The 23257-nt window shown below is 45.9% G+C and overlaps 7 protein-coding genes across 7 annotated transcripts; 5 read left to right on the top strand and 2 right to left on the bottom strand.

Moving 5' to 3' along the window:
- Positions 1–201: 201 nt before the first annotated feature.
- N7483_013199 (uncharacterized protein) lies at positions 202–1160 on the bottom strand (the record flags this gene model as incomplete). Its single annotated transcript, XM_057096626.1, has 3 exons — positions 202–327; positions 386–690; positions 743–1160. The coding sequence occupies 3 exons, from the start codon at positions 1158–1160 to the stop codon at positions 202–204; spliced, it is 849 nt and encodes a 282-aa protein (XP_056942597.1).
- A 568-nt stretch (positions 1161–1728) lies between these two features.
- N7483_013198 (catalase) lies at positions 1729–3783 on the bottom strand (the record flags this gene model as incomplete). Its single annotated transcript, XM_057096625.1, has 11 exons — positions 1729–1805; positions 1865–2293; positions 2348–2432; positions 2500–2787; positions 2841–2964; positions 3019–3026; positions 3075–3167; positions 3219–3429; positions 3483–3506; positions 3564–3693; positions 3750–3783. The coding sequence occupies 11 exons, from the start codon at positions 3781–3783 to the stop codon at positions 1729–1731; spliced, it is 1503 nt and encodes a 500-aa protein (XP_056942596.1).
- Positions 3784–5256: 1473 nt separating this feature from the next.
- On the top strand, positions 5257–6996 carry N7483_013197 (GMC family oxidoreductase; the record flags this gene model as incomplete). The annotated part of the gene is made up of 1 exon (XM_057096624.1): positions 5257–6996. One exon carries the CDS (start codon positions 5257–5259, stop codon positions 6994–6996), a length of 1740 nt encoding a protein of 579 aa, XP_056942595.1.
- A 1870-nt stretch (positions 6997–8866) lies between these two features.
- Positions 8867–10438, top strand: fhdA (putative transcription factor Tos4; the record flags this gene model as incomplete). The annotated part of the gene is made up of 2 exons (XM_057096623.1): positions 8867–10357; positions 10412–10438. 2 exons carry the CDS (start codon positions 8867–8869, stop codon positions 10436–10438), a joined length of 1518 nt encoding a protein of 505 aa, XP_056942594.1.
- Positions 10439–12270: 1832 nt separating this feature from the next.
- On the top strand, positions 12271–12958 carry N7483_013195 (uncharacterized protein; the record flags this gene model as incomplete). Its single annotated transcript, XM_057096622.1, has 4 exons — positions 12271–12472; positions 12558–12706; positions 12771–12818; positions 12923–12958. 4 exons carry the CDS (start codon positions 12271–12273, stop codon positions 12956–12958), a joined length of 435 nt encoding a protein of 144 aa, XP_056942593.1.
- A 1473-nt stretch (positions 12959–14431) lies between these two features.
- N7483_013194 (regulator of nonsense transcripts 2) lies at positions 14432–18218 on the top strand (the record flags this gene model as incomplete). Its single annotated transcript, XM_057096621.1, has 6 exons — positions 14432–14450; positions 14519–14563; positions 14619–17006; positions 17048–17808; positions 17868–18009; positions 18112–18218. The coding sequence occupies 6 exons, from the start codon at positions 14432–14434 to the stop codon at positions 18216–18218; spliced, it is 3462 nt and encodes a 1153-aa protein (XP_056942592.1).
- A 1256-nt stretch (positions 18219–19474) lies between these two features.
- N7483_013193 (uncharacterized protein) lies at positions 19475–21355 on the top strand (the record flags this gene model as incomplete). The annotated part of the gene is made up of 4 exons (XM_057096620.1): positions 19475–19684; positions 19768–20944; positions 21005–21116; positions 21178–21355. 4 exons carry the CDS (start codon positions 19475–19477, stop codon positions 21353–21355), a joined length of 1677 nt encoding a protein of 558 aa, XP_056942591.1.
- Between the last annotated feature and the right edge of the window lie 1902 nt (positions 21356–23257).

The raw sequence follows: 23257 nt of genomic DNA, 5'->3' as shown, positions 1-23257 counted from the left end.
ATGATATTAACCAAAGACAGCGAACTTTTTGAACATCGAGAGAAGCGGTTTGTTGCAGGGATGAGGCAGAGAAATGAGGACGGGAGATTCGTTCAAGGTCATTCTTCCCCTCAAACCATGAAGGCCGAGACATCAGGGACACACTAGAATTAATCAGAACGGTCGCTATACCCAAAGACGAATTTGCAGACTGATTTTTGCTTACAGGTAGACTACGAGCTCCAAGCGCCAATTTCCATGGAGCGCTTGGACTCCACCCTTGGCATCAATCATCCCTTGCAATCCAAGACGGTGTATTTGCCAATTCTCCACTATACCCCAGTATCGCTAATTGAAGCAAGTTAGAGTTGTGTTTCTCGAAAGCATTTGCGCCTAGCCAACATACTTCAAATGTGAGTAAGCGAACAACAGCAGCAAAAGCGTCATCACTTAGCGCCTTTTCAGAATCATCAAGCCATATGCGCAAGATCTTGACAGCCTCAGCTTTATACTTCAAAGCATCGGTAGACTTTGTACCTCGTTGTGGGGGTGTACCAGCGTAAAGGTGAGAGATATGGGCAGCTGAATGCGCCATGATGCAATTGAATGATGAAGCGTTCGAGAGGTCCAGCGGGAACCAAACATCCCTCATTGGATTAAATCCCGTGACGCCCAGATCTTCAAACATCATGGTAGCATGAGTAAGAATCCCTGTAACCTGTTATGAAAGTCCCACAAATATGAATCGAGTCTTCGTACGCACAGTGGTGCAGAAGCTTCTGGTGCTGAGTTGTCAAATGAACGGGGCATGTCTGAAACGGGTCGGTCTTGGAATTTGCCAGTGCAAAGTTCATGCCACACAGTAACTGAGCCGGAATGCCTTGTTGATTTTCTCGACTTTGTTGGTTGTTGTCTGAACCCGTCGTACCTCCAGTTCGCTGGAAGCTTGAAGGACTACTGGTCCCTGATGTCGAAGACGCTTCGCCATGCCCTTCTTTCAGGCGTGGAAGTAGACTTCGGGATGGTCTCTTCCCATGAGATGCCTTTGACTCCTGGTTACGGCGATGTCGCCTTTTCCAGTGTTCTCTCATAGCTTGGCTCCGCGCTTCCGATTGTGTTTCTTCCGTCACGAACATGAACTGAGCCGCCCCGTTTGAGCCGCTGGAAGGCCGTGGAGACATTTTTATCTTCGATATTTCATTGTGCACGAAGATTTTCTGATTCAGTAGCCAGGCTAACAGGCTTGACTCCAAGTTTGGAACAGTATCGGGGTCATTTAAATCCCTTGTATCCGACAGACTCGAGAAAGGATTGAAAGAGACGGTGAAGGAAGAGGATAGAACAAGGATGATCACCTGATCTGCACCAAATTCCCATAGCACTCATTTCCAGTATGCATAATAGACCAAAATTTAAAAATGGATGGTCAGTGAGTCAGGTCATTCAGGTGGGTATGACAGTTCGTCACTATCCCGAGAAGAGGTCGCAAGTGGGGGCCATGTAACACCCGTTATCTGCCGTAGATGAGGTGGCTTGTCACAGACTCACAGCCACATTCCAAAGTTACTGAACATTTGAAGGGAATCGATAATTATGGAATGTCAATTAATGATAAACTTAAGCTGATAAGTCCAACGAAAAATTGTCAATAAACAAAATATCGAGTTGAGTACTATTCCGTGAACAAGGCAAACACAGGAAGTGCAGAAGATAAAAGAAGAAAAATAAAAAGGAACCATCATCTAAGTCTCACGCGGCCTTGATCTCTGCTTCAGTTCGCTCCTCCAATCTTGAAGAAAGCTTTTTGTTGACGCGACTGAAAAGGTCTATACTTCAAGTCAGAAATTTACTCAAGTAGACTCTCTCGATTCAATGATCTGCTTACCGTAAACAGCCTTGCGCAATTCGGGATACTTGACACCTTTCACACTACCAACAAGATTCTCAATAAGCCTCTCTTGATGACCAGGCTCTCGGCCAATAACCTCCCACAGTTGAGCAGGTTGAACAAAGTCGGCATCGGTGATCTCGCTAGTATAGGCCGTGACCTCGCCCGTCCACATGTCATGCTCAGTTTGCTGGCTCAACGATTGTGGAGTTGTTCCCTTCACATCTTGATAGAACTTGGTAGGCTTGATCGAGGATCCAACGTAATTAGGGTCCCCGCCATAGTTATCGTCAATTCGCATCTTTCCATCCCTTTGGAATGGGCAGTAGACTTGAGCCTTGGCGGCATTGGTAGGGAGTTGCTGGTAGTTTACGCCAAGTCGGTACCGGGCGGCGTCTGGGTATGCGAATAGTCGTGCTTGCAATACTGAGTAAATTTAGCAAGAGAAATTATTCAGAAAACAACGCAAAGTCAACTTACCTGGATCGGCTGATGGAGCAAATCCTGGCACTATCGTTGATGGTGAGAAGGCGGCTTGTTCGATATCCGCAAAATAGTTTCGCGGCTGATCCGATCAGCTGTTAGAACTTTCATAGATGTATATAGAGATATCAGAAGCGATAAACACTCACATTACGGTTCATAGTGAGTCGACCAATCTGCTGCAGAGGGAAGTCCTTATGTGACCAGACCTTGGTCATATCAAAGATATTCCACTTGTATTTCTCGGCTTCTTCGGGGCTCATCAGTTGGACATAGACATCCCAAACAGGAAAGTCACCTCTCTCGATGGCCTCGAACATATCCTGGATCATATAATCAGGGTTCTCTCCAGCAATTATAGTCGCCTCTTCACGGCTGAAATTCTGGATTCCCTGCTGTGTTTTGATGTGGATTTTTGCGTATTTGAACGAACCGTCCTGCCGGTCTCAGTATGAAAGCGCTCCAGCAAAAAGTCAATGTCACCACCTACCGAGTTGGTAAACTTGTATGTGTGTCCACTGTACGCATTCATGTGGCGGATCGATTTGGGTGTTCCACGGTCGCTGAAAAGGACCATAAGTTGATGTATTCCTTCGGGGTTGCCGACGTGGAAGCTGCAGAGGATTAGGACAGGAGGTTTGCGAATTGAGCTTTTTGAATGGACCTACTCCCAGAACTAAAGCCAGTCAGATTGGTCTTGTTGATAGAGTGGACAGAAGCTTACCATGTTTGCATCAGGAAGATGGGATTGAGGATGTCGCTTGTGAGATCGGTTCAAGGAGGGAAACTTGATAGGATCGCGAATAAAAAAGACAGGCTTGGATAGTCAGCAGGATTTTTATGAGAAAACTCACAAAGAAAAGCCTACTGTATTATTGAAAACCCAGTCAAGATTTCCTTCATCCGTATAGAACTTCATGGCCCAACCATGCACGTCACGGGAGGTATCCGCGGATCCCGACTCTGGGCCGACCGTTGACACACGTTGAAGTACTGGTGTCTTTTTACCGATTTTGCTCAGGAAGTTTGCGGATGTAAAATCAGAGCAGTCACGGGTCGCCATGAACTCGCCATAGCATCTGCAAGATGTTAAGCATATTGGAGTTTGGAGCTAGCCTGGATATCATCTTACCCAACAGCTTTAGCGTGAACAACTCTACCAAGAGATCATGTCAGAACGGCCTATCACTTCAGTGAGTCTGTAGGAACATACCGCTCTGGAATTCGTTCCCGAGAGAAATGAGCCAGAGTCTCAATAAGCTGAGTATCCTGAAGCAAGCCAAGACCACCGCCTTGTTTACCTTTCGCCAGAAGGGCAGTCCTGTTACTTGCAAAAGGACAGCCTAAAGAGGGTCAGATCTTGAATCTAAGGATAGATTTGGATCAAAATATCGTATACCTTCTGCTAAAGTGTAGTACTTGTCGGTACTCATGCTGTTCGGAGCAGGGATGAGTCGGATATGGGATGAGCCGGATAGCTCAAAAGTGAAATTTCAGAAGACTTGATTTCTACTGAGATAAACGGTGAAGTACTTGAGCTTTTATAATTCTCAAAAAATCAACAATAGGAGGAATTCAACGAGGGAATAGTAGTAGATCCAGAATGCTTATGATCTAGATGACTGTGCTTGCATCACGCTTATGCTCATTGGATCTCCATCTTCGATAGTCTGGACCCGGTTCTATGCCCCTCACTCTTCCCCTAAATTTATCCATCTCCCAAAGTCCCGTTAGGTGACGCAAGAATGGTCCGTAGATTAGACAATGTCGAGGTTGACATAGACAATATGGAGTAGAGAACCTTGGCAGCACAAAGCTCCCCACTTTTGAGGGCAGGTGTTTAATTGGTCAATTAGTATTACCATATTAAGAAGTGATCATCTTGAATTTTCATTCATGACTCGCGAATTGCTAAGTTAACTATGGAGTGACATGTACTCCGTAAATATCTATTAATCCGATAGTTCCACACGTGAAGAGATGAGAAACCTGATATGGCCCCAGTGATTTGAACATTCCCATATTAGGTGAGACAATTGGATATGTGTATCTGATTGGTCCCTAGTCTTACTGCATTAAGCCTTTTATGCATCGGCAATTATTCGGACCTGATATGATTTCGTCTATGACGCGTTGGCTTGGAGAGCTAATGCAATACTACTGGAGGAATTCATGATTATCCCGTGAAATTAGTACCTTTGATTCTAGAACGGCATAAATGGCCTATCCAATACACAAGGGGCGAGTATACTTACACCTTGCTATACATCTTAGGTACAAGATCTAATACACAAGCACTGGCACATTGTTTCATTGCTAGCAGCCATTATGCTCTAACTTCCTATCAGCGAGAATTGAAGATTATGTTGAGCTGATCCAGTTACCCGATTACCTACATGAAATGGATGTAAGCTCCAGGGCTGCTTACCCACCTGAAAGTGGGATGTACTCACATAAATTCGGCGATTTCGGCCTATATAACGGGGGACACGCTTGGGATACATGTATGTACATGCATAGTAAGCGGCCGAAAGATGATGAATCCATGACTACGAGCACCAATTCCAAGACACAGAGCTACTCATTCCCCCACTCGCCCAAAGAGGGGGAACTATGAGACCAATTGGACACGGAATCCTGTAATTTAACTCACTATAACCAGGCCCAGGCCAACTATTGACGTGTTGGAACAGCCGACACCATCCGTGACCCATGATGTGATTGCAGGACTACACGAAGTCCCCCCCAGCCTGGAGTGAGGGACATGCAGTCTAGGAAAAGTCGTGAACCCCGCACATGTCGCAGAGTACCTAAAGAGAAAGCCCCAGCATAAAAGGCAGATGAAATATCTCAGAATCAAGTTTCAACATTCTTCTCAAAAATATTCTTTATCTACAAATTTCATCATGACTGTTCAAGACAGCGCACAGTTCGACTTCATTGTCGTCGGTGGTGGCACGGCTGGCAATATTGTCGCCTGTCGTCTGGCAGAAAACCCCAATGTCAATATTCTTGTCATCGAAGCCGGAATCGGCAGCTCCGAAACAAACGAGGAGATTCGCACTCCCGGACATGCGATGGACCTCCGTGGCAGCAAGTACGATTGGGCTTACAAGACAACCATGATCAAGCGTGACGACTACGAGCGTATCGAGAAGCCAAATACCCGAGGAAAAGCTCTTGGAGGAAGTTCATCGCTGAACTATTTCTCCTGGGTCCCTGGTTCGAAAGGAACTTTCGACATGTGGGAGGAATATGGTGGAAAGGAATGGACCTGGGACCCTCTTGTTCATTATCTTCGCAAGAGTGTTACCTATCACGACGATGAAGGGTTGTACCCTCCTGAGCTGAAGAAGATTGGTGAAGGTGGTCCGATCCCGATTGCCCATGCCCAGCTGATTCCGGAAATGAAGGGCTTTCGTGACCTCCTGGCCCAAGCCTGGAAGTCGAATGGAGAGGGCGGTATCAGTGAGAATATCTTCGATGGAGAGATGCATGGCCTGGTGCATAGTGTCAACACTATCTACAAGGGTCGGCGCTCAGGTAGCTTTCTTGCCGTTGATAAGCCAAACATCACTATTCTGTCCGAAGCCCATTCGAAGGGTCTGATAATTGATGAAACTCGCACCGCTAAGGGAGTTTCTGTGATCTTGGGCTCTGGCCAGGAAATGAGCTTTTATGCTACTCGTGAAGTGATTGTCTCTCAGGGTGTTTTTGAGTCCCCTAAGCTACTTATGCTTAGCGGTATTGGTCCAGCACCCGAGTTGAACAAGCACAATATTCCAGTGATTGTTGATTCCCGTCATGTGGGCCAGCATCTGTTGGACCACCCTGGTGTTCCATTTGCTCTTCGCCTTAAGGATGATTTCTCGATGGATAGCCATGTCTTGAGGAAGGGCGCACTGCAGGACCAGGTTCTAGCAGCTTATTCAAATGGACATAACGGTCCAATGAGTTCACCATTTCTCGAACTCATTGGATTTCCACGCATTGACAAATACTTGGAGAACTCACCTGAGTACCGAGAGGCAAAGGCTGCTAACGGTGACCTTGATCCTTTCTGCCCATATGGTCAACCTCATTTTGAAATTGATTTCATTCCTCTCTTTGGAAGTGCTTTTCAGTGGCACTTCCCTCATCCCAACAAGGGAAGTTATATGACCGTCATGGTTGATCTCGTTCGCCCTGTCTCTGAAGGTGGTGAGGTTACCTTGAATAGCACGGACCCTCTCCAGCAAGCCAACATCAACCTCAATTTTTTCAACGATGACCTGGATATCATTGCTATTCGGGAAGGTATCAGATTCACATATGACGTGTTGAAGAATGGCGAGGGGTTCAAGGAAGTCGTGGTGGATGAATATCCATGGGATATGCCACTGCACGACGATGAAGCGATGAAACGAACTGTGCTTGATCGCTCCCAGACTTCCTTTCACCCTTGTGGTACCGCTCGTCTCTCCAAGAACATTGAACAGGGTGTGGTAGACCCGAGTCTCAAGGTTCATGGAATCAAGAGCCTCCGTGTTATTGATGCGTCTGTAATTCCAGTTATCCCTGACTGTCGCATTCAGAACTCTGTCTATATGATTGCAGAGAAAGGTGCAGACGCGATCAAGCAGGATCATGGTGATTTATACGCATAGAATCTGTTTGTCCTGATTCGATATTTGATTCTATCTTTTCGTTTACTATTTCTCTCCCTTTTCAAATTACTTTTATCGTATTTTCAGAAATTCATGGTCTTAACAATGGCGTGGCATCGTAACTTGAACCCAATTAAATCCGTTCAAAACATTCAAGTTGAAGCGCTCTGGAGCTCAATATCGGATATTTTGTTGTAGTTTATTATAATATTCAAATCTTTTACCGACGGAAAGGAAATGGCCGCTCGAGGCGTCGCGGTAGCAGAGATACATAGTTCGTAGCCTCGGAGTGGCCCGAGTTGGGACCTCGTTTGCTAAAGTACTAGGAGACCATCAAATTTTGATGAGTACCACCTTCAAGTCCGAGTCCAGAGCTGGCAGCTGGTGTCTGGAAGCCCGAGAATTCAAATGTTCTCATGTGACATGCATTATTCTCTGCAAGGGGCATATGGCCTTACGCCTTTTTTATGCCAGTGGCGAGTAGCTATCTCATTGTGCTGGGCAACCCAACATTGCATGAGAAAGTCCTAGCATGTTGCAGCCTTGAACACACTGCCTAATGAAGCTAGTCGACTGAGCAAAGTTGTCTAGGATGACAAGCTGCAGATAGCGGTTTTCAAGAGTATGATGTCAACATCCGTTCCAAGGTTTGTTCAGGGGACTTTGGCCTTAAGTATCTGGTTGCCCCAGCTCTTGAGAGAACTAACGAGGGAATGGAAGTGGCATAAGAATTTTACTTGGCTGATTGACGTAAGCTCATATGCATTCCGACCTTGAAAGTCTGGAACTTGGAATATCCGACAAATGGAGTCTATGCACGAAGTACGGAGTCTCCATGTGCATGCAAGGTCTAGCCATGTTATAGATCCACCGCGATAAGATAAGACGGATCATGTGTTAATCCGAAGCAAGGTCCTACATATTGACACCTGAATGCCTGAATGCCTCACGTCCATTGCCCCGCGACCAGAAAATTTTTTCTTATTAGCGTGGTATTTGGCTGGGGAACCCCCAAAACCGACTTGTAAGTATACAATCCAGTTCCACGATTGTAAATACTTTAGTTGTTTTATAACGAAATAATGTTTGGACTAGTATCTGGGTGAATTTCATGATAGAATTGAAGTTTCAAGTAGAAATGAAAAATCTCATGAACAATTGAATTTCTTCATTTTTTATCATATCTCGTTTCCCCAGGAAACAGACATTCAAGACAAATTGAAGTGATTATTTTGAAAATGCCAAAGCTCATTAGTGCTCATTGAGATTCCTGAATACCGCATGTCATACCCCGACTCGCGTGTCACGGTCACGTGATTTCAGACGCGGACGCGCTTTGTCATATTTCGAGATTGTACCTAGGTACTCTTTATAGATCCGAGTTCATACGACAATCTTGACATTACCTTGATTTACACGCGTGTGATTTTTTTAAACGTCTCATTGGAGACGAAATCTATTTCAAACTTGACGTGGTAATTTGTCGGTGTGTTCGCGAAGTCCTAGTGGATCCTGTGAATCCTCGTCGGCGCCTATCGAACGCGTCTCGGGCTGTAAGCGTGCATTTCCGCGCAGGGTGAAGACCCTCCCCAAGACATTCCACCACCACCTACTTTTCTTCCCCCCATCCTCCTTCAAGCTCTTCCCTTTTCTTACGCCCCTCATTCTCCACCCTCGACACCTCCATTCTAGGAGAGCCTTGCTTACTCTCTTAACTTATTATCTTCTTCCCTCTCTCTCGTTTATTTCACAACAACTTTCTTGCCCTAGAAATACGCGGTGACGCGAGTCCTGAGCTCGACTCGTCTCACGTCTAACCCCCCCCAAAAAATCAGGAGCTCGTGTGGTTTTTAGTCATCTCGTAGACATCATGGATTCCTCTCCCTCACGGAGCTTTTTGGCTCCTGTCGCTGGCGTAAAGCGTCCAGCGTCGTTGTTGCCTGCCTTCGAACCCTTGAGCTCATCCCCCTCTCTACCTCGACCACAGAAGCGTGTGGCACGCGAACCCGCCGTCTCGACCTACCCAACACCGGTTCCAACCTCTTCAACTCATATTATGTCGTCGTCTCCTCCGCCTGCTCATCCTTCGACGCGTCGTATCTTCTCTGCCTCTTCTGAACGAGCTCCCTTGTCTGCCGTGCCTACACTTATGCTGCCTGAAAATGGGGAACCTGTTCTGATGGGTCGATCAAGTGCTTCATGCCACCACCAGCTTGCTGCAAGTCGCACAATTTCTCGTGTTCATGTAAAGGCTACATACAAGCCTGCACCTAATCCTTTCGACCGGGATAGAGTTGAGATCATGTGTATGGGATGGAATGGGATCAAACTTCACTGCCAGGGAAAGACGTATGATTTAGCCAAGGGCAAGACGTTTACATCGGATGTCAAGGACGCAGATATTATGATCGATGTGCATGAGGCTCGTGTCTTGGTGCAATGGCCCCGTAATGAGGTTGATAGAAAGGACTGCCCGTCAACCGACTCGGAACAAACATGTGATGAAGGCACTCCAACTCAAAAGACTCACTCTCGTCGAATCTTGCAGGATAGTCCGTTTCCTCAGAGTAAACGATTGGCTTCTCCTCTGTCCCCGTCGCCTGCAGTGCAACGGGCTCTTCCCCCATCGTCCCCGATTTTCACACCTTCCCGGTCTCGTGCCGTCGTGGTATATGAAGATGAGGCCTCGCCATTGAAGCGTCACAACACTGTCATTGGTTTGGCTTCTCAGAGCGCTCGTCGGGCTAGTGCTATTCTGCAGAGCGACCTGAGCAGACATGAGGAGGACTCTGATAATGATGAGGAAAATGACCCCATTGTCCACTCTTTTGGACCTTTTGGCGAAAATTTACTTCCACGCCTGGCTTCTTTCCGTGCAGACGACTCGCCCATTCGCACTGCACGATCACCACGCGCCTTGCTGCCGGCTCAACCCCTCCAACCCACTCTTTCTCCAAGACAATCCTCCCAGGCCCAGGAAAGCCACCAGTCTACCCCTACCAAGGAAATGTCTCAGTCTGACAATGAGGCATATGAGCGTGTTCGCAACCACGCTGTCAACCAATTGGCTTTCTCTCGCCTGTCCTCTACTCCCTTCTCCACCATTTTGAACAACCTGCCTCCTTCATTTTGGCGATCCAGCGCCAGTGCATCTGGCCCCTCTCGTTCTGAGATTCGATACATTTTGGAAACTACCAAATGCATTGGCAAGGTGGCCCGTGAAGGCAAGGACGCTGCGGGGAAGCCTCTTGAAAGCGAGTACTATTATGTGCCGGATGATGATGATGACGATATGCGTCGCGAGACTGTGGTTAACAACTTGAGGAAACCTGGTCTTCGCAACTGCCGTAAGCAGCACAAGGTTCGTGTAACTCGACTCTCTTTTCCATGATCCCTTCCAGCTAACGTTGTACAGCAATACTTTTGGCGCAAGCCCAAATAAATGCTTCGTATCAACAAAATTTCGTCCATCCTTCCCTTGCGGGTTGGGTTTTAAGTACATATTTGATCACCTTTTAGACGTTAGGTGACTCGCATAGCGTGGCGTGAGACATACCCTGATTTTAATCTCGCTTTCTTCTTTTATTCTGCCTCTTTTTTGTTGTTTCACTATGGAGGTTGCGGCCACAAGTCTTTTGTGGGTCGTATGATGTTCCCTGTGTTGGGGTTCAACTTTTACGCGTCATGGTTCTCTGATACGGCCGTTCTGTGATTTGGGTTATTTGTTTGTTTTGATACTTGACCTGCTTTTGCCTCGTGGTGTATGTACAATATTTCCCTTTTTGGGTGCTACAGTCCGCTGTTGACCTGGGGTTTCTTGTGTTTTTTTTCTCTATCTTGCTATCACTGGGTCTTTGACTTTGAGATAGTTATGACTTGAAGTTGTACGTTAGCTTTTGCAATAAAAAAAGTGTTAACATAGTTTGAATCTTCCTCTATTCTTCTATATAGTCATAAACTGAGCAATAGTACGGGCAATGATTATCCTCTGACAACTGAGAAATAGTGAAGTATTTGCCTCGCTCAATATACTAGTATTTACAGATCTAGTAGCTTGAACTTGTTCAAGGTACAATGACCACTACTAGTACCAGTAACACCTTGGTGGTACTGTATAGTACTCCAAGGATGTATCAAAGTTCCCATGCCCAGATGAACGCATATTTCGCCACTGGCACCACCAAGGTTACAACATCTATTCCCCCGCATCTGACATCTTAAATATTCCAAGGTTCCCATCTTCAACTTTAAGTTCGTCTTTCTCAATAATCGCAGAGAGCCAAACCAAACAATCTAAATCAATCACCATCCGAGTCTTTCCACAATATCGATCATCGACCCCATTATTCCACAAGCCCCAAATCACGGAGTGGATATGATGCAGTCTTCAAACAACACCTCATTCCCAGATCGAACCAGAAAACAAGATCCTCCTGCTTCTACTAGAGCATCCAATGACTCCTCCAAAGACACACATCAGAAATCATGGCAACCAAATATGGACCGTCGGCAGAGCTGGAGCAACCAAGATCGCAAGCATCTCTTACAGGGAAGATTGTTGAGTATGGAAGAGGATCGGCAGACGGGATTCTCTGAAGCGAGTCATGGGCATTAAGGTCTTCGATGTGCTTGGGATCAATTTTGATTTCTTTCCAATTTTGCATATGGAAAATTTACCATGAACTTATGTCTACCTTGTTTCAAATACGATCAGACTGAACCTGTGTTTTTTTGGTTATAATTGAAGGCTTTCCATTTCAAATTGAAATCTGGAGGCACATGGTACCATACTGGGGCAGTTTAATCCATCAAAATCTAAACACCGCTACATGGACCGTGACCTCAGCTTGACGTAGTCGGATTATCTACCCACACCTGGGGCATTTCATTCAAATTTTATGGTAAGCAACAACCTTGGCCGCAGGATTTATTAGTAGCACCGGCACCGTGACTGTATGTATCTGTCAATGATTTCAAAATCCATCAGTTTATAATTCAGCCCGAGTATTCTTGAGTAATATTCAGCTCAATTCATTCAAAATGTTCAGATTTATCTTGCTATCAAAGACATAGATTGTAGACGAGGTTCGAGTGTGACAAAAACCCCCAGATACCTAGATTCTAAGGTTGATGTCACTATGACCTGCGTCTTGAGTACCTAGACTAAATGCTCTTACATTTGTCACAATCGAACACCTGGGCACAAACGTTTCATATTATCTTCAAGGACCGATTCGAGCTACTACAGTACTAGACTGAGTCTTTGTACCTAACATGAATGTTGAGCTAAATGTGAACTCGCCGGAGCCTGAGAATTTCGTCAGTAATTTTACCTACGAAGGTGCAGTGTCCCGCCATGACGGACCGCGCTGGGATATGGTCGATTGGTCCAATTTTTGCATATCCTGTGCACTCGAAATAGGTGATAAATCTCCTGATGACAACATTGAGCGCTGGCTGAAGCATTATCGAGCGTGTAAGTTCTGTTCCGAGTCCTCGTATCTAATAGGTAACAAGCCTACCTAGGACTGCTCAGTCTGATCCATATCATCTTATTCTAGTATACCTGACCCCAGAAGGTGCTGAAATAAGCGGTATAAATGTGGCACAGTTGTGTTGGAGAGATGCAGATTATTTTGGCTCTGAAAAGATGAGCTCTTGGTATGGAATAGTCCAGAAGAAGCCAGCCGAAGCTGTGGTTTTCCATGACGTATGTTGGTATCTGTTGAGCCTGCAGTTTCAAGGAAATATCGATCTGGATTGCCTTTTTGAAGTCTGTCAAAACATTCCTAAATATGGCAGGCAAGACGTGCATTGGGAGGGTAAGTTTATTTCAGGCACTCAAGTGCTCCATCGGTGATCTGCTTCGAACTTCAAAGCGTAATACTAATAGAAATAATGGATTCAAATAATCTGCTTATAACAGGTACACTTCATCAAAACGGAAGAATTTGTCCCTTAAGGAACTTATCATTCTGAGCATTGGAGATGACGCAAATCCACCGGAACCTTCAAAGAAACGGAAAAGAGATGCTACACTCGACTCGAATTCCGACTGCTTTCGACTTTTTCCTCCCGAGATACGAGCCCAGATTGCAGCCAATATATCTACTTCGGATTTCCTGAACCTGAGACAATTATCTCGATAAATGACAGAGGTCTTCGGAGACCAATCGTTCTGGAAGTCGAGATTTTTACCTCGCGGAGATCGTGGATTTCTATATGGACTTATCTCGTATGAACACCCCGGGCACGATTCACTTAAAGAGTAGCGATCTATTTACCGGCGCACTGCAAAGATAGATCGGTCCACAATGCATCTGTGGGAACTGCAGCAACAATGGCGAAATAACCAATGGCTAAGAGAGGTATACAATGGTCAAAGCCTCTGACAAGCAAATCAGCTTGTATAGCAATTTACTCAATGAACTCCATTGGAAAGGTGTTTCCAGAAAGTTGAGATGCGATCGAAATATCCAACAAGGGCAAGATTCAAGTCTCTGTGAACGATGCTGGGCGGAGCATACGCAGGCAGTTCCATTGGACAGATCAGTCAAGAGAATAGCCGTGTATTTGCTGCACGAAGGACTAGATACATACATCACTGGGTTTGGTCTTATAGAGGCCCGGAGAGACCTTGGGTTGGAAGAGCCTAAGTTAATATTTGGATATCAGTTACCAAGTGAGTATATGATAGTGGATCCCCATGGGAAGCAGTTAAACGGATTTACTGTCTTTTCTGGAAAATCTGGGATCCATGAAATACGACCTATATTCAACAACTTGAAAGACACTCCTGCCAGTGGTAGATGGATAGGACACACAGAGGGGAAAGATGTTTGCAAGACAAGCGATCTTATATTGAAATAAGGTATCCAGGCATTTTCAGTGAAGTTTGATGTGAGTAACACTTTCCAACTTGAGAACAAAAAGAGATCTAATTAAAATATTTGAATTTTAATAGTACTGTAAGATGATTGAGTTTTACATAGCATAGTGATATAGTCAAGCTGAACCTATGTCTACTAGTATGAAGTAGGGCGTTTAGTGACTATTTGCCTACAACTACCAGATAAGATCAACCAAAGGGGAACCTATACTCAAGAACAAATATACGTTCAAAAATAAGTCTAGTATCCAGTTAGCTTAACAAGTACCTGCTCTGTTCCCTACCCTATTACCTATCCAGTTGACTAAACGTCGGGTGTCAAAGTGATCTTACCGTGGATCTACAAAAAGTCCGCATCTCCGCACCGCCTTGAGAACCTGCCCGCTTCTCCCGCACTATCACTGCCCACTACCACCTACAAGTTTCGCTTTCACATACCAGTGCATTGCTCACCTAGACTCACCCAATGTGGTGTTCCGCTCACATCTATTTCCTATCAGATAATCTGAGAGGACCGCGCGCCTGATACCTTACCTCTCACCGGCCATGGAGCGGCAAAAGAAAAGTATATGGCAACCCCGGTGTATTTCTAGCTCCCTTACCCTAGCAATACTGACTTTAGTTCTACAACAGGGGAACTTCGCGATCTAAACGAGAAGGCGTGGGCTGGTGAGATCGGTATTAACTCCCCGCGCTTAGTCCATTGGTGCGGTCACTTACTATCCCATTATAGGCGTATTCCCTGTTAGCAAGTCGCTCGACTCCGCCCTCAAGAAGAACACCGCATTTATCAAGCGTCTTCGCACTGGGATTAGCGCTTCCTCACTTTCTACCTTCCTATCCGACATCCGCACCTTATCCCTCCACAAATACCTCTCCGAGATCATCACCGCCTGTTACGAAGGTCTATGCAAGCTCAAGTCGCCCGGAGAGATTGCGGTCGGCGTTGAGATCGTATGCGCTCTACATCAACGGTTTGGACCAGATGAATTCACTCGGCAGATCGGATGGCTGCTCGGTCGTGGTTTGAGTTCCCCAGATAAGGCCGCCCTGAAGACTCTCCCCCAGGAGTATCGCGAACGGGAGGAGAAAGAGCGCCTATCACGACACCGTGTTCTTCTACGTGTGGTTACAGAGCTATGGCTTGTTTCCGTTCTCAAAACCTTGGATGATGTTGAGCGCCCCGAAGAGCTAGGCGCAAAGGGCAAAGATGGAATCGGAGGCAAACAGTTGGATACCCCGCTGAAACCCAAGGTCCCAGCTGCGAGAGATCATGATAAGCAGGCAGAGCCATTCCCTCTGGAAGTGCTGAAAGAACTCTTGGGCCATGACCGTGACCACGCCAATCTGCCGCTTGCTGTTCTCTTTGTAAAGAGCTTCACCTGGGATATTCTGGGCGCCAAGCTTGCAGACGAAGGTCGGAAGAATGTGGAGGTTGACGGTGCTACAACAGTTGCCAGTTCTAAACAAGAGGCAACGGAGGATGACAGTGAAGCTGTTTCTGAGTCCGACCCACCGCTGATCTCGGAGAAAGTCCAGCAACGCTTCAAAAATATTTTAAACCGTTATCTGGATGACGTCAAGGCGCATGTTGTGCGCGACCAGAAAGCGCTGGCCTCGCAAAGTCGCCGAAACGCTGAGGCTTATGTCAAGAGCGGTGAGATCTTTGAGGACCGTCAGTCCAACTTTGAGAAGCAGTCGAAATCCCTGGAGAAGCTTGTTGCCAATACACAAGTGTTGTGTGAAGCCCTCGGGGCTGAGATGCCTGATCTCGCCGAGAAGGAGACGAACGATTCTGCAAACAGTGGTGGTATTGGTCTTGTCAAGACCACCGATTATCTTCGCGGACAGGGCGATGGCGCAGGTATTTGGGAAGACGAAGAAGAGCGACGCTTTCACGAAAACTTGGTCGACCTGAAAGGAAAGGTTCCTGCAGTTCTCCTTGAGGACGGAAAGAAGAAAAAAAGTGATACCGAGGAAAGTGGCAAGAAAAAGGATGCAGATAATCTGACTGAGCCTGTTACAGAGAAGCGTGGAACTTCCGATGATAAAGCCGCGGCCGACCTTGAGGATCAATCAATGGCCATCGCAAGCAAAACAGTCGGCGCCCAAGTTGACTCCCTTCTTAGCAAGCTTCCCGAGTTACAGACCAAGGACCAGGTCGACCAATTTGCTTTAGATTTCTGCTTTGTCAATTCGAAGGCCTCCCGGAACAGACTTGTCAAGGCCGTATCAGATATCCCGAAAGGCCGTGTCGATCTCTTGCCCTTGTACTCCCGTTTGGTTGCTACGCTAGGCCAATATCTTCCCGACGTCCCACAAGGATTGACGACCTATCTGGATGAAGAGTTTCGAAGCTTGCAACGTCGAAAGTCCAAGGAGTTTTTGGGTCAAGTGCGCATGGGTAATGTTCGATATATCGCCGAACTGACCAAGTTTGGCGTTGTACCGGAGCATATCATCTTCCACTGCTTCAAGGTTTCGCTCGATGACTTTTCACGAATGAACATTGAGATCATTGGCAATCTTTTGGAGAACTGTGGTCGGTATCTTCTGCGCAATCCTGATACTGCGCCTCGGATGGCCTCTTTCCTGGAAACTTTGAGTCGAAAGAAGACCGTTCAGCATTTGGCTCAGAATGAACGCATGGTGATTGAAAATGCTATCTACTACGTTGATCCGCCGCCGCGACCAGCTATTCAGCAGAAGGAGCGTACGCCGATGGAACAGTACATTCGCCGCCTGATCTACCTGGACATGAATAAGCGCAACTACGCCAAAATCCTCAAAACCATTCGCAAACTTCATTGGGAGGAGCAGGAGATTGTCGATATTCTGGAGCGCGTTTTCAGCAAGCCCGTCAAGGTGAAATATGGTAGCATTCATCTTCTAGCAATTCTTGTCAGCGCTTTGTACCGATACCACCAAGAATTTGTGATCGGTGTTGTCGACAATGTTCTAGAACAGATTACTCTTGGTCTAGAGCAGAACGACTTCAAGTTTAACCAGAAACGGATCGCCGAGGTCAAGTATTTGGGTGAGCTTTACAACTACAAGATGATCGATTCCCCCGTTATCTTTGATACACTGTACCGCATCATGACCTTTGGTCATGAGGGCGGTACTCCCATCCTGGGCGGATTGTGTTGCTGGACCTACCAGATGATTATTTCCGAGTTCGTCTTGCTTGCACGCTGCTTGATACCTGTGGTCACTGCTTCGATCGGGGATCTGCAAAGAAAAAGCTCGATTTCTTCTTGAGTTTCTTCCAGTACTACCTCTCTACCAAGGATCCCTTCCCCATGGATGTCGATTTCTTGGTCCAGGATAGCTACTCTTCCCTTAGACCTCAATGGAAGCTGACCACCGATCCCGAGGAAGCGACTCGTATTTTCAGTGAGGCTGTCGCTCAAAACTACAATGTGCAGGACTCTGAAAGACCTATCGAGCCCGATGATGACTATGCTGACAGCAGTTCCTCTGAGATGGGTCTTGAAGAGGATGCGATGCCCGATATTGAGGACGAGCAGGAATCTAGCGATGAAGCCGAGGTGGGACATTCAAAATCCAGCACCCAAAAAGCAAATATTGACACCCGACAGACATCCGGACCTAATCCAGAGATGAACGATGAGTCCGATTTCGAAGACGAGCAGATTGTTGTTACACGCCAGGAAGAGGAACGGGACCCCGAAGTGGAGGCTGAGTTTGACCGGGAGTTTGAGAAGATGATGGCCGAGAGCATGGATTCCCGACGATTCGAGCGCAAGGCGATCTTCGATATCCCCCTGCCTATGAGTATGAAACGCACTCGAGAGGCAGCTAATGAAAGCTCTTCTGAGTCCACTCCAGCGGAACCCGTGGTGGCTACGACGAAGACCATGCCTTTCTCGTTGATGACGAAGAAGGGCAATAAGCAACAGGTTCGATTGATAAATCCATGTGTTTTTGTCATATTGACTTTCCAACTAATTCATTTTAGACTCGTACCATCGACCTTCCCTCGGACTCAAGCTTTGCTATTGCCATGCGTACTCAGCAGCAAGCAGACCGTGAGGAACAGCAACGCATCAAGAACCTTGTTCTGAACTATGAGGCGGCGAATGAACCCGAGCCTACAGAGAGTAAGTCAGCCATTGGTTTTCTGCGACACTCTCCACCTTTTCGTTCTTTGATTTCTTCCCCTCTTCTTCCAAGCCGACAATATCTGACTGTCAAATGAAAAGCCTTCGAGAAGCGCATTCCTGCCAGCCAACGGCTAGAAAAGCCAAGTGCTGCTAATCGGTCTGCCTTCCGATCACGCAAGCTTCAACTAAGTGATGTGAATTGGTAACATGACTACTTTGACTTGGAATCAACCCCGCAACCATTGCCTTCCCGGCAATACCCCCTTTGCAAAGGTACACCAGAGTTTCTCCGAAACCTTGTTCGAATACCACCTTTAGCAGTAGGTGCACAGGGCGCCTCTTCAACGCATGACTTATGCGAGCTTGCTATCATTTGCGAAGAGAGAAGAGATCATTCTCACTCATCGCCAACAGGTGTAATATGCTTGAAGCTTTACAGGAAGATCCGGTATTACCAAGAATCCACTTCCTCATTCCCCCGATGTTCCTTGCATTCAACCATCCCCATGGAGGTCACATTTGGGTTGTTTGGTTCCGGGCATCATGTCTAGAGCCTTTGCTCCTGATGGTCGATCTCCGAGGATGAGAGACTTGCGCAGATGAGAATGAAGATACGATGCCCTTTTGTTATTTCGGTTGGGCAACTGCCTTGTTTTTACAGCAGAACCATTGCCAATATCCTTTCCTAGTGAATTTAAATCAATATTCAGTGAAGAAACTTCTAGTAGATCATTCCGAGTTGTAACAAGGGTACCCAATCCCACATGCATTCAAATGTTGATATTGAGGTGCCAGTGTTTCATAGCACTTGAGTATTAAGATCAAGACTCAAGAGTAATGTGGGGGACTCGGAATACATTTCAATCACCAATAGAATTTGTTCTTTCTGCCAAGATCCACCCACCGCCATTATAGTGGATCGATAGAAATAAAGTAGCCAATGAGGTGAGATACAAGTTGCTGCCTGAAAGCCTAAATTTAATGCCTTAGATTTGCAAGGGGTAGCGTCCTAAGGTGCACTCTTACTATCCATGATCATCAGCAAAGAAATAAAAAGATTATCATAGTCAAATAAAGAAAAGATCCTGATATTTGACTCCCTTAGAGTGTCTCATTAAACATATTTCATTTTGGGATAGATTTATGCTGGGTAGATGCTTCCAGTAGTCTGTGAACAAGCGAAAAATTAACAAAAAACCACTAAATAATCAACCGGAGTCCGATATTAAAGCGGTAGTAGCTCCGACTTAGAGCTTCTAGGCAAGCCCCACATTGTAAAAGAAATTCGGCATATAGAGACCAAGGTAGGCAAGTCCAAGCCAGATAAGAGAAGTAAAAAGATAACTTCCCTCATTAACCACTAAGATGGTGTGATTAGAATTAGCGTGGAAACCTTTTGTCTTCAAAAAAAGAACAAATCCCTATTTATTTTCCCATTGACAACTTGACCGCGCAGATCATAATGGCGGGGATTTTAGAGGATCCAGAGAATGCAAATAAAGGTACTGAGTATGTTGTACGAGATGTGGAGGATCATCCACCCCCACATCCCTATGATGTTGGAGATGTGATCCCCGATGATGGGCGCATCGTTACCCAACAAGAACAGACGAGTCTTTTGCGAGGATTGTCTCAGCGACATGTGCAAATGATTGCTATTGCAGGTGCTATTGTAAGTGAATATCTTGAGGCTGGTCAAAAGCTAGATGGGTCTGGTTGTTGTTACTGACATGGTAACTATTCGATCTGATATAGGGTACCGGTCTGTTTCTTGGTCTTGGTAGCTCGATCGCTACCGGTGGTCCACTTGGCGCTTTGCTGGGATATGCGCTTGTAGGATTGGTAGTCTGTGCTATACAATTCGCTCTGGGTGAGGTATCAGCCTTGCTGCCCGTGACAGGTTCATTCGTTCGCCATGCTGAGGTCCTTGTTGATCCTGCGATGGCCTTTGCAATCGGTTGGAATGTCGTTTACGGATGTTTCATCAGTGTCCCCAGTGAAATCTCGGCGAGCGTGGTGTTGATCCAATACTGGACTGAATCAGTCAACCCTGCAGTTTGGGTGACTATCCTCATTGTGGTATCGGTTGGTGTCGCGGTATCATTCATCGGCGTGTACGGCGAGATTGAATTCTTCTTCGCAATTCTTAAAATCTTGCTGGTTGTCTTTGTCGTTATCCTGGGTCTGGTTATCGATCTCGGTGGCATCCCAGGCAAACCGCGTTTGGGTTTCCACTACTGGAAGGATCCTGGGCCACTTGTTGAGTATATCGCTTCTGGATCTTGGGGAAGGTTCCTTGGTTTCTGGGCTGTGATGACGAATGCAGTCTACTCCTTTGCCGGCGTCGAGTCCTTGGCTATGGCCGCAGCGGAAACCAAGAACCCACGGCAGAACATCCCCAAAGCGTGTAAGCGCGTGTTTGCACGAGTCACGATTTTCTATCTTGCCGCAGTTTTGATCGTGGGTATGTTGGTGCGAAGCGACGATCCTCGTCTTCAAGATTACGCGGAAACTGCTGCTCAGAGTCCCTTCGTCATTGCGGCCAGTGACGCAGGTATTAAGGCCATTCCATCCGTTGTGAATGCCATTTGTCTGACCTCTGCATGGTCTTCCTCCAATCAGAGTATCCTGGCAGGTACCAGAACTCTCTATGGTCTCGCAATCAAGGGTCACGCTCCCAAGATCTTTCTTCGAACTAACAAATGGGGTGTGCCGTATACGTGTGTGGCGATGCAAGTTGCATTCTCTTTCTTGGCCTATATGTGTGTTTCGAACAGCGCACTCACTGTGTTTTATTGGCTTGTGGATTTGACCGCTGCTGGCACTCTGATCTCATGGATCACTATTGCGTTGAACCACATTCGTCTGCTTCAAGCGCTCAAGGAGCAGGGGATCTCCCCACAATCCTTGCCGTGGCACAATCGCATAACCAGTATGTGGATCTTCTACTAATTTCTAACCCTGCTGATTCTTCTTGCTAACCTCATTCCAGGATACTCCAGTTGGTTTGCCTTGATTTCATGCGTGGTCATACTATTTACAGGAGGGTTTGCAGTCTTCACCAAAGGAAGCTGGGATCCCGCCACGTTTGTCTCTTCATATCTGTACGTGATACCTCGCCAGATAAACCCTATCTTACTTGTCACATTACTAACATCCCAATAGGGATATTCCGTTGGTGCTACTCGCATACGGAGGATATAAGCTAATTCGGCGCACCAAGATAATCCCCTTGCAAATGGTGCCAATTCGTCAAGCATTAGACGAAGCAGCCAATGACCCCGAGAATGTGCCTATCAAAACAGATACCATATTAGCGAAGATTAATATCTTTTGGGGCTAGATAACAGCATCTTGAGCCAGGGACTATCATCGGGCTTCAGGCTTTAGTCTGAGACCTGAATGCAAGTTGTTAGTTTATGTTTGCAGCATTCAAACTTGAATTTCCAAGTTGATACACCTAGTAGAATATTGCACCAGAAATACCTAGGTAATATTTGAATATAATTAATTGACCTTAAATGTTATTGAATGTAGAGCTAGGAGACTCCGAGTCCTTTAGTACTACAAGTAGTAACAGCAGTACAAGAATTTGGATAAAATGAAGTTCAAATGTTCATGATACTATCTGGTCCACTGAAATGTTGGATAAAAAGTCTCTTGAAGCGTGAAAGAGATTGCTGAATAAAGGAGAGGTCATCCTGGCCTCAAAAGGTCTCAATTTCGCGAATCTTCAAGTTCTCTTTCAAATGTTCCACACATAAGTCTTTCCTTCACCGTATTCATTCTATCACATCAAGAGCCGCATTTGGAATATTTCATCTGAGCTTGACGCAGTGGCTAGAAGCTTTTCCATCATTTTTGTCCAGACTTCTTGAATGAACGGGGAGAAAGGCATATCAGATGACAGAATGGCGGTAAGAAACTCATCCAGTAGTTCCTCGAGAAGATCAATCAAATCCTTCCATTCATCTTGAAGTTGTTGAATCTTCTTTGGATCCAGAGTAGAAAAGCTGTGATTGCAGGTGTGGGAGACGCCCAGCTTCAAAGGTGAAAGACCGAATAAAAGCGGCAGGTTGAGGTGCGAATATTTGCAAGATGATGATTCTCGAATCTCCGTTCTCGAAATTGTTCTGATGAGCCCCATATCGTAAACATGACGGCCATGACAGGCTTGATATGTATAAATAGTCGCAGCACAGTGGTCACCTACCGCACATGAGCATGTGTAGTTCTGAGTGTCCTGGATGGGATCTAGAAGAACTTGAATGATTTCCAGGAATTGAATAATTTCAGGGCCGTGAATATTCTTTTGAACTCAGTGATGTACATTTACCTAGCTATAGCCTTGACCACCTGTGCAGGCTTCAAGTTCGACCAAAAAACCCCTACAATGATACTAATAGTATGTAGTAGTAAAGACCGTATCAAGAAAGTCAACTTGAATGGCGGAATGCTCGAAGACACCAGTTCAAATGTTGACTTGTCACTGGATTCTTGATATCAAGACATTCATCCAAAGAACAGTAACTTGAGGATACCTACATCACATGTGCATGTGCATGATTTAGCCAAAATTTTGTCAGAACTGGGGACCACCGAGGTGGCCCATATGTTCTCTCTAGATATCACCTTCCCTCTCTCACAAATACATGACACCCATGCATATTCATCCATCACGTCCTTTCATCCTCGAACAAATTTGAGATTAATCGCCTCCAGGCACCTGGGGCTTCTCCATGTTACATAAGGGCGAGTTGAGCGACCTTAGCTATGTGCATCAATAGATCGTACTACTCATACAGACCTAGTAGTAAAGGCAAAACTATACTTCTACACAGCTGTATATATGTATACACGTAGTACCTAGATAGGATTATGCACATGTATATCGAACATTGAAGAGTTGACAAAATCTTATCTCGCTTTTCTTCTAGTATCTGATATGTAAGCTATCTATCTAGTAATAGTATAAGAATTAATAGTACTAGCAGTTGAGTAGTCCTATACTACTACGAGTCTGTCCTATATCAATATGATATGTCCACATGCATGTATGTATTTGTTGAAAAAACCGCCCACTTCGGAGGTCTCCGCTATATGCAAGCGCCGAGCCGGTATTAACATTTTGAATCCGATGTAGGGACTTGAACCTTGGAAAAAAGTGCATGATTTTAGTACACCATAAGCTTCAGATGTCCATCTTCCTCTCCGAGTTTCACCTCACCAACTTGAAGCACTTCCG

The sequence above is a fragment of the Penicillium malachiteum genome (genome assembly GCF_028827825.1).
Source record: "Penicillium malachiteum strain IBT 17515 chromosome Unknown utg000005l:1.0-9002435.0:326005.0-9005861.0, whole genome shotgun sequence".
Classification (NCBI taxonomy): domain Eukaryota; kingdom Fungi; phylum Ascomycota; class Eurotiomycetes; order Eurotiales; family Aspergillaceae; genus Penicillium; species Penicillium malachiteum.
Note: the sequence above shows the minus strand (reverse complement) of the source record. Positions and strands in the feature narration are given on the sequence as shown.